This window comes from Carlito syrichta, unplaced genomic scaffold (genome assembly GCF_000164805.1).
Source record: "Carlito syrichta isolate Samal-C Ts95f unplaced genomic scaffold, Tarsius_syrichta-2.0.1 Scaffold316493, whole genome shotgun sequence".
Classification (NCBI taxonomy): Eukaryota; Metazoa; Chordata; class Mammalia; order Primates; family Tarsiidae; genus Carlito; species Carlito syrichta.
Genome location: NW_007260589.1, coordinates 482,587 through 492,885, shown reverse-complemented (window position 1 = coordinate 492,885; position 10,299 = coordinate 482,587). Strand labels below are relative to the sequence as shown.

Below are 10,299 nucleotides of genomic sequence, written 5' to 3'. Positions count from 1 at the left end.
GCTCAAGCCTATAATCCCAGCACTTTGGGAGGCCAAGGCAAGAGGATTGCCTGAGCCTGCGGGTTCAAGACCAGCCTGGGCAACACGGTGAGACCTCGTCTGTACAAGAAAAAAAATTAGCCAGGTGTGGTAGCGCGCACCTGCTGTTCCAGCTACTTGGAAGGCTGAGGCGGGAGGATCGCCTGAGCCCAGCAGGTCGAGGCTGCAGTGACTGGGAGTGTACCACTGCCCTCCAGCCTGGGCGGCAGAGTGACACCCCAACTCAAAAAAAGAAAAGAAAGAAAATTGTTAAAAAGCTCTGGGCAGCGCTCTAAGGAGCTCCCCTAAAATAACGCTTAGTGCATTTTTGTTAGGACCTTCTGTGAAGCAACTCAGAGCCTTTTCTGTTTTTGTCTTCTTTCTTGCTTCTCGGTTTTAGGGACACTGAGATGATAAATTATGTCATATGAATTACAGCCAGCCTCTCTCGCTCTGGCTGATTAAGTGTATTACAACCAATGCCATGCAGCCACTTCCCATTATGCGGCAGGCTCTAGGAATGGGCATGAAATGATTAGCAGCATCTTTTAAGTGGGAAGAATAAACAGGCTGTAAGGTGGTGCGTGCAGGAGAGTACAATATCATTTTACATAATAAAAATAGATAATGGCTCCCCACACCCTTCACATAATGAATAGGGTGCTAACCATTGAGCCACATACATTGTTGGGCCATGACTGCCTGGTCAATGGAATTACCGGGGCAACCAGTGTGGGTGGCTGGCAAGCTTCAGGGACCAGTTCTTTCTGGTCCACAGTGTGGCACCACCTGGTGGCAGTTGGGCGTTCTGACTTTAATATCAGTGGGGACAATTCTGGGTCATGTGGCTGGCTGGAACTTCCGGGGTGACAGCCATTCACGGATTCCTTTGGTTGGTTAACACCACCTCAGTGGCCAGGTCTGGGGAGATGAGGCTCAGAGGATCACAGACACTCTCAGGCGGGTCTCGAACCCACAGGCTCAGGCAATCCACTCACCTCACAGGGCTGCCCACTGTTGACTCGCCTCTCTTGCAGAAGGTAACTTCAAGCTACCCTTGTTTGAGAATGGTGGCTGTAAGGTGAACACTGAGAAAATGAGAGTGAGCCCGGAGTCAGGCAGAGAGAAAGAAATTGATTAAAGGAGAGACACGGGGGGACTGGCTTCAAAGAGAAACCAGCCCTCTTTGTTCTTTGTGGGTTATTTTTATTCCCCTACACGGGGTTTGGTGGCCACATAGCATGTGTTGATCTGGAAGAAACGGAGGGATGGGGGGCTGGTGGTCATGCAGCCTTGAGGAAGCAGTTTGGGGGAGACGGTTATGTGACCTTGAGATGCACTCTTTGAAAAAGCAGGAGTCATCTGCAAAACGGTAACAGGACACCGTTTATCACCCAGCCTAAGGATGCAGCCTTGAGAAAGCACGGAAGCAGTGAGTTATTTTAACAACGCCCCCCCCCATGTGAGCCCTATCAGGGGCTGACAAGGAAAGGGAGCCACTTGGAATCACATTGTATCTAAATCCACATAATTCCAGGGTTTTGTTGTACATATTTATTCACATACACAAAAATACATTTGGACTTTCTGCAGCAAATGTCTAGCAGAACACTTCGTCTAACCACAGTAGGCTTTTCTGTGGAGAATGAGGTGGGAGAAAGAGGGAAAAAAGGGTGAAGATGGAAAAGGTTTCCTTTTTTTATATAATTCTGTTTGAGAATTTTTAATAAGACATATGTGTGGATATAAAAATGTTAGTAAGAGACAACTGTCGATGTAAACATTTTACTAAGATACATATATCTGTAGATATATAAATAATTCACTGAATTCATCAGAAGCCAATTCACCTGATGACCAGTTCTCGTGATTGGGAATTTTGTCAATATCTGTGCCAATGCGGCTTGCCTCCAGCCATTGTTTCAGTCTGACTGTCAATTTCACATGATTTACATTTCAGGTGCCTCATATTTCTTCGGTACTCAAGGTCTTCATGGGAATGGACGGGCTTTCTTTTAAATGCAGTTTACTGTGTTCTTATTTGGCTTACAGTAATTGGCAAAGTGGTATATTGTCTTTCAACAGATTTATCTACAGTTAATTGGAACTCTCAAAATCCACAGATAATAGGAGCAGATAAACTGGCTTGTTCTGGGCCAGACCTTAGGAATATCAATATCAGCAGAAATAAGGGCTTGGTGGCTCAGCTTGTAATCCCAGCACTTTAGAAGGTCGAGGCGAGTGAATTGTCTTTTGAGACCAGCCTGGGCAATTTGGCGAGACCTCGTCTCTACAATAAATAAAAAAGTTAGCCAGGTGTGGTAGTGTGTGCCTGTAGTTCCAGTTACTTGGAAGGCTGAGGCAGAAGGATCGCCAGAGCCCAGCAGGTCGACACTGGGGTGGCCGTGAGCGTGTCGTTGCTTCTTTCCTCTCAGAAGACAAGTGTCTTCTTTTAGGATAGTTTATGAAAAACTAACTAGCAGATGAAATACAGAGCTAAGAAGTTGTTTCTGTGTTACCAAGATATAGCTCCAATCTTTGCTAGATTTTTCTTCCTTTATCCTATATCATCTTACCCTTTATTCATACTTTTTTTAAACCTAGAACCTAGAAGAGAAGACAATTGTTCAAGATGACAAAGAGGTGATCTTGAGCTCAGAGGAAGAGAGTTTCTTCGTCCAAGTGCATGATGTTTCCCCAGAGCAACCTCGAACCGTCATCAAAGCACCTCGCGTCAGCACGGCCCAGGACGTCATTCAGCAGGTAGGAGCCCCTCCTGTCCTCACCACAGGCCTAGCTGCGGTAGAAAGTATCGGGATAAGTCAGATGTCTATGAAGGGACAGCTCATTTTATGCATGATGTTACAGAACACCAGGGACCTGAGAAGGGAGAGTGAGCCTCTTAAAGCTGGGAATATTAGTTCATTCCTTCACCAGATACTGACTGGGTATCTATAATGAGTCTGGTTCTCTCTGAAGCACTCATGGACTCAGGAGGTGGCTCTGTGGAGTGGCAATGTCATTGATCCAGAAATGCCTGAGCCAATTCCTAGTGACCATGTCTCAAGGGTCCTACAGAGAACAAGCAGGAGGCCTACTCTGACCCTTACCCCTCCTCCAGGTCATGCTTCTCTGTTTTCATGGTCTCGGAGAACTATATTTGCTTCCTTCATAGTCTTGTCAGGATTGGCATTCATGATACACCTATTTGGGCAGTGATGGAGCATAATGTCTAACGGCATAGACCCTAGATCAAGTTGCTTTTGGTTCAAATCCCAGCTCACCAGGCCAGACTCGGTGGCTCAGCCTGTAATCCCAGCACTTTGGGAGGCCAAGGTGAGTGGATTGCCTGAGCCCACGCGTTCGAGACCAGCCTGGGCAACTTGGCAAGACCTCATCTCTACAATAAATCAAAAAATTAGCTGGGCATGGTAGCACGCGCCTGTAGTTCTGGCTACTTGGAAGACTGGGAGGCTGAGGCGGAAGGATTGCCTGAGCCCAGCAGGTGGATGCTGGGGTGGCCATGAGTGTGCCACTGCACCCCAGCCTGGGCGACGGAGTGAGACTCCAACTAAAAAAAAAGTTTCATTTAGAATGAATACAAGGTCAGGCGTGGTGGCTCAGGCCTGTAATCCCAGCACTTTGGGAGGCCAAGGCGAGAGGACTGCTTGAGCCTAGAAATACGAGACTAGCCTGGGCAACACAGCAAGACCTTATCTCCTCAAAAATAAAAAATTTAGCCAAGTGTGATAGTACACACCTGTAGTTGGGAGGCAGAGGTGGGAGGATCACTTAAGGCTGCAGTGAGCCATGACCATGCCACTGCATTCCAATCTAGGTGAGAGAGTGAGACCATGACTCAAAAAAAAAAAAAGAGTTCTTAAGGGTGGCCAGGTGCAGTAGCTCACACCTGTAATCCCAGGACTTTGGGAGGTCGAGGCGGGAGGATTGCTTGAGCCTAGTTGTTCAAGACCAGCCTGGGCAACATAGCGAGACCTTGTCTCTACAAAAATAACTTTTAAAAATAGCCAGACGTGGTGGCACATGCCTGTAGTCCTAGCTACCCAGGAGGCTGAGGCAGGATGATCCCTTGAGCCCAGGAGTTGGAGGCTGTGGTGGAGTCATGATCACACCACTGCACTGTAGCTTGGGCAACAGAGTGAAACCCTGACTCAAAAAAAGAATAGAGTGAATGCAAATCTTGGAGCTCCTGTGTCTTTCTTTATTCAGCAGATCACAATCTATCTTTCAGACTTTATGCAAAGCCAAATATTCCTACAGTATCCTAAGCAACCCCAACCCAAGCGACTACGTGCTTTTGGAAGAGGTGGTGAAAGACACAACCAACAGGAAGTCCTCTACCCAGAAGTCCTCGCAGCGGGTCCTTCTGGATCAGGAGTGTGTATTTCAAGCCCAAAGCAAGTGGAAAGGTGCAGGAAAATTCATCCTCAAGCTAAAGGAGCAGGTGCAGGTAAAGTTCAAGGTTGTTCTGCTCTCTTCGTATACTGTTATTTCATAATCACACTGTAATCAGGTCAGGGAGCTCATGAAGTCTAAGAGAAAGTTCCCAAGTCAAGGAATGGAGTTGGGAGCGAATTGTTTGGCTGTTTTCACTGTGTGAAAAAAAGATGTGCCCCACGCCCCCGTGGTTAAGCAGTCCTGAGAGAAGAGTCCCTTGCCTTCTTTTCAAAGCTCTATTTGCCAGAGAGAGAAGAGAAAAGAGCTCTTTCTGACACAGTGTCAGAGGGAAAGAGGACCAGAATTTAATCTAGCACAAATGGAAGGTTCTTTGTTCCCACAGGCATCCCGAGAAGATAAGAAAAAAGGCATATCTTTTGCAAGTGAACTCAAGAAGCTCACCAAGTCAACCAAACAGGCCCGAGGACTCACGTCACCTTCTCAACTCCTGGCGTCAGAAAGTGTCCAAAACAAGGAGGAGAAGCCTGTAGGTGGCTTGTCACCCAGTGACCCCGTGGATTATCGACAGTGACCAGCATGTTTTACTCAGGTATACGAAAGGTCGCTGCACCATTCTGAAACAGGGCTCAACTTAAACGACTTTGTAAGGCAAAGTTAGTACAGTATCTTTTATCTTTCCCAAGAAGTGGAGGTCCCTTGAAGGCAGGTAGGAATGGTGTCTTCAAACAGGAAAAGGGGCTCTGAAGATTTTTGAGCTTTTGAACTCCTTATTTTGTAGATAACTAAGCAAAGGCCCCAAAAGGCAACCAATTTGTCCATAGTACAACAGCCTTATTTCAACAGACATAGAACTTTCGTGTGTGTGTGTGTGTGCGTGTGTGTGTGTGTGTGTCAGGGGTCTCACTCTGTCGCCCAGGCTGGAGTGCAGTGGTACCATCACGGCCACCACAGCCTTGACCTCCTAGGCTCAGGCGATCCTTCCGCCTCAGTCTCTGAAGTAGCTGGGACTAGAGGGGTACGCCACCACACCAGCTACTTTGTAAAAATTTTTTGTAGAGACATGGTCTTGCTATGCTCTCTAGGCTGGTCTTGAACTCCTGGGCTCCAGCAGTCCTCCTGCCTCGGCCTCCTAAAGTGCTGGGATTAGAGGTGTGAGCCAAGACCGGGATCGGTGGCTCAGCCTGTAATCCCAGCACTTTGGGAGGCCGAGGCAGGAGGACTGCTGGAGCCCAGGAGTTCAAGACCAGCCTAGAGAGCATAGCAAGACCATGTCTCTACAAAAAATTTTTACAAAGTAGCTGGTGTGGTGGCGTACCCCTCTAGTCCCAGCTACTTCAGAGACTGAGGCGGAAGGATCGCCTGAGCCTAGGAGGTCAAGGCTGTGGTGGCCGTGATGGTACCACTGCACTCCAGCCTGGGCGACAGAGTGAGACTCCCACTCAAAAAAAAAAAAGAGGTGTGAGCCACTACGCCCAGACAGAACTGTCTTCATTATTACTAATGCTCATGAACATTCTTTAGGGGCTCTGTGAACCATTCAGCCTTTCTTCCTTTGAATTCTAGTTTTATGTTGTTCTAATTTAGGTTTAATTTAGCCTCAACAACCTTATCTCCTTCTGCCTCAATTAAAAAATAAAAATCTGGCATCCAGAATGCGATAGTTACAAAGAAAGCAAAACAGCGTAACAGCTTCTGTCTCGAAAATGCAGGAGATTTAGGGCCTCAATTGCCAAATCAACGCTTGGTATCCACATACAGAATAAATTTAATTCTATCTTAAAGCAAATTATTCTCATGAGACAAGAATAAAAGCTTGGAAGAGAACAAACACAAGTTTCTTCTTTTTTTTAATTTTTAATTTTAAAGATGTGGGATACAATTCAGGACTAGGTATACAAATGTTCGTGATGCAGGTACCCTTGGTGATGAGGTGTGCTTCCTTCCTTCCCTGGCAGTTTCCCACTACTGCCAATCCCTTTCTTATAGTATTACGATAGTTGTTCAAGGTCTGCTTATGAGAACATGTGATACTCGATTCTTTGTTTCTGTGATAGATCACTCAGTATTATTATTATTTTTTTAAGTGGAAGTTTCACTCTCACAGCTGGGCTCATACCTGCTGGGTTCAGGCGATCCTTCCACTTCAACCTTCCAAGTAGCTGGAACCACAGGCGTGCACCATCATACCCAGCTAATTTTCTGATTTACTGTAGAGAGGAGGTCTCACCAAGTTGCCCAGGCTGGTCTGGAACCCCTGAACTCAGAAAATCCTCTCACCTCCACCTTCTAAAGTGCTGGGATTATAGGCTTGAGCCACCTCGCCCAGTCTTACTTTGTTTCTTAATGAACCTAAGGGATTGTGAATGCCCATCCTTGTCCTGTTCCACTCTGGTTTGGAGATTTAAAATTCCCAAGTAACCAACAGCATAGTGAAGGCATCGCTGCTTGCACTAGAGAACTTCACCATCTGTCTTTATCCTAGTCAGGAATTTCTCACATAAAATTGTAAAACTGCAGAAGCTCACAATGAAAGAACTCATTGACACCTCCCAACAGGGCCAAATGTGATTGTTAACAGCCCAGAAGAAGGCCCAATACATTGACACTGTGTTTCTATATTCCAGTGACTTAAAATAACCGGTGCCTTTCCTGGTACTTGGAAGACTGAGGCGGAAGAATTGCCTAAACCCAGCAGGTGGAGGCTGCGGTGGCTGTGAGCATGCCATTGCACTCCACCCTGGGCGACAAGAGTGAGACTCCAACTCAAAAATAAAAATAAAAATTAAATAAATAAAATAACTGGTGCCCGATACTACATGTGCAAAATTCTTTCAAAATAACAGACAAGGCCAAATACAGGAAACTGCCCCCTCCAACATATCTGCATATCTGTCTAACTCCGGGGTCAAGGTTGTTGAGGTTTTGCATGCAAAGACTCGGCAGGAAGAAGTCTCACAACTGTAGTAACAGTCCACACCACACAACATCCATGAATAATAATCATGAAAGATAATCATGAATATGCATAGGATAATTTAGTCAGGGAGGTCTCACCAAATTGCCCAGGCTGGTCTCGCACCCCTGGGTTCAGGCAATCCTCTTGTCTCGGCCTCCCAAAGTGCCAGGATTATAGGCTGAGCCACTGCATCCAGCCTTTTTTTAAATTATTTTTATTTTATTTTTTTGAGTTGGAATCTCACTCTGTCACCCAGGCTGGGGTGCAGCAGCACACTCACAACCACCCCAGTATCAACCTGCTGGGCTCAGGTGATCCTTCCACCTCAGCCTTCCAAGTAACCAGAACCACAGGCACACGCTACCATGCCCAGCTAATTTTTTTGATTTTTTATTGTAGAGAAAGCTCTCACTAAGTTGCCCGGGCTGGTCTCGAACCTGCAGGTTCAGGCAATTCACTAGCCTCGGCCTCCCAAAGTGCTGAGATTACGGGCTGAGCCACCCAGCTAGGCCTATTATTTTTATTTTAAAGATGTGGGGTACAATTCAGGGTTAGGTACATAAGTGGTCATCATGCAGATAAAGTTGGGTACACTTATTGATGTTATGTGCCTCCCTGGCAGTGTCCCACTACTGCCAATATGTTTCTTATAGTATGATAAATGTTCAGGGTCCACTTATGAGTGAGTACTCAGAACTTTGTTTCTGTGATAAATCACTAAATATTATAGACTCTAAATCCACCCAAGTTGCTATGAAGTCCATAGTTCTGCTTTTCTTTATGTTCAAGACTCACTCTCCTTTCTGTCCCAGTGTTGCTGAGACAATCAGCGTCTCCTCCAAAAGTCAAGTGAACTTTAGGACGAAGAGACAAGAGTCTCCAACCCAGAAAATGGCTCACCATTAGTGGGTCTGCGATCATGCCCTCAAGGACAGTGAGCAAACTTCAAAATATTATTTTTCCATATCTAGAACTTAGATCAAATAAATCATAGGTGTGATGTTATACACACCCCTATCACTTCTGTAAATGAGTAGAAATTACACCAAGGCTGGGAAATTGGCCATATACTACTCTAAACATAAAGTGCGCTGTTCGCTACAAAGTAACATTAAGTACATAAGAACACAACTCCACTAGAAATTTGACCTAAAAATAGCATGCACACTCTAATGCATTGCTGACTGCTTATAGTAAGGACAGAGAGTGTGCTAGTGATGCAGATGACTGCCTTTGGATTCAACTTTCCTGTAGCAAGCAGACATCTGGAATCAGTCCGTTGATTTCACAGCTTTCCTTAAAGTTCGGGAAGCTGTTCTTTAAAAGCAGCTGTTGGTGTATCCGTGGGAATTTACACCCCATGTTATGACCTCTTTTACAATGGTGCTTGTAAGAAAAAGCACTTGTAACAAAGAAGGGCCTTTCTGCAGATACTCCTAAGAAAACGAGTTTAGGGCTGGGCTCAGTAGCTCAGCCTGTCATCCCAGCACTTTGGGAGGCCGAGGCGAGTGGATTGCCTGAGCCCGCGGGTTCGAGACCAGCCCAAGCAACTTGGCGAGACCTCATCTCTACAATAAATCAAAAATTAGCTGGGTGTGGTAGCGCGCGCCTGTGGTTCCCACTACCTGGAAGGCTGAGACGGAAGGATCGCCAGAGTCCAGCAGGTCAAGGCTGGGGTGGGGTGGCTGAAAGCGTGCCACTGCCTTCTAGTCTGGGCGACGGAGTGGGACTCCGACTCAAAAAGAAAAAAGAAAACAAGTTTAGTATTTTTGCCACTTTCTGAGCGACTTAACTTTTCACCTTTTTTGTTCTAAAATGTCCACTTCTAAAGTTTCAACAATCTAATAATTTTTAAATAAGTAAATATTCACCTTTTAGTTGACATAATAGAAACATTGTTAGAAGGAATTCCACCTTTTCTTAAAGTTGAACAGTTTATTTGAATGTGATTTTAAAAAAAAGCTTTCTAAAGAATGTTGTTTCCAGGGCAGAGACAGTCCGGTGTTCTACCTCCCAAGAACACCATGTTCTAACATCATGAGTTTATAGAAAACAGTCTCTTCCTCAAACCTCGTCCCAGAGCTGTGGTTTCTGTTGGTTGGAAAACCGGACATTTGCGATGCTATTAATGCGTGTTTCTTCATTTTCAACACACTAATAAGCCTGTGTATCCATTACAGGTGGAGATGTTTTGGCAAAATGTTAGTCAAGAGTGACCATGGTGGAAAAAAATATAATGTACTTCTTTTTATTAGACTTAAACTGGAAATTGATGATTTCTGAACTGAAGCCTTCTTCACACGTGAGGTCCATGCTGAGGACAAGTAAAATGGCACAGGGCTAGTAGCTACCGATTTACAGATGAAGAAGCCAAGAAGCCTGGCAGACTGCCGTGTTACAAATGTCAGCGGTTGGGAAAACCATCGCTAAGCTGGCAATAACTGACATGGAATGAGGGTCAGCACACTTTGTCTGTGAAGAGCCAGACAGTAAACATGTTAGGGTTGGGCCCTATGGCCTGTTGCAGCCACCCAACTCTGCTGTCATTGTGCAGAAGCAGCCATGACAACACATATATGAGTGAATGTGGCTGTATTCCAATAAAACTTTATTTATGGACACCGAAATTGGAATTGCATATATTTTCACGTCACAAATATTCTTCTCATCTTTTCTCAACCATTGAAAAATGTAAGAACTAACCTTAGTTCAAGGGCCATACAAAAACAAGGGGCAGGCTGTATTTGGCCCAAGGACCACCCGTCTTAGAGAACTGAGAACAAGAGGACAGAGGTCTGAAAACAAGCGAGCTAGTTTACCCATACACTTTATGGCTGAGAATCGGAAACTTCTGGGCATTGCAAATGTAAATATGTCCTGTAAGGTTGAAAATAATTCAGTTGAGT

The 10,299-nt window shown here is 45.4% G+C and overlaps 1 protein-coding gene across 2 annotated transcripts in view; it reads left to right on the top strand.

Moving 5' to 3' along the window:
• The window catches only part of PLCE1 (phospholipase C epsilon 1), a 352,472-nt gene extending 342,452 nt beyond the window's left edge, over positions 1–10,020 (top strand). Inside the window, exons 29-32 of one of the 2 annotated variants that reach the window (XM_008074585.2) lie at positions 2,623–2,781; positions 4,271–4,489; positions 4,820–5,026; positions 9,574–10,020. In XM_008074585.2, the coding sequence (XP_008072776.1) occupies positions 2,623–2,781; positions 4,271–4,489; positions 4,820–5,008 (567 nt within the window). In that variant the 3' untranslated portion in view covers positions 5,009–5,026; positions 9,574–10,020. The remainder of the gene's footprint in view (positions 1–2,622; positions 2,782–4,270; positions 4,490–4,819; positions 5,027–9,573) is intronic. The other variant, XM_008074587.1, reaches the window with a different exon arrangement.
• The last annotated feature ends 279 nt before the right edge of the window (positions 10,021–10,299 follow it).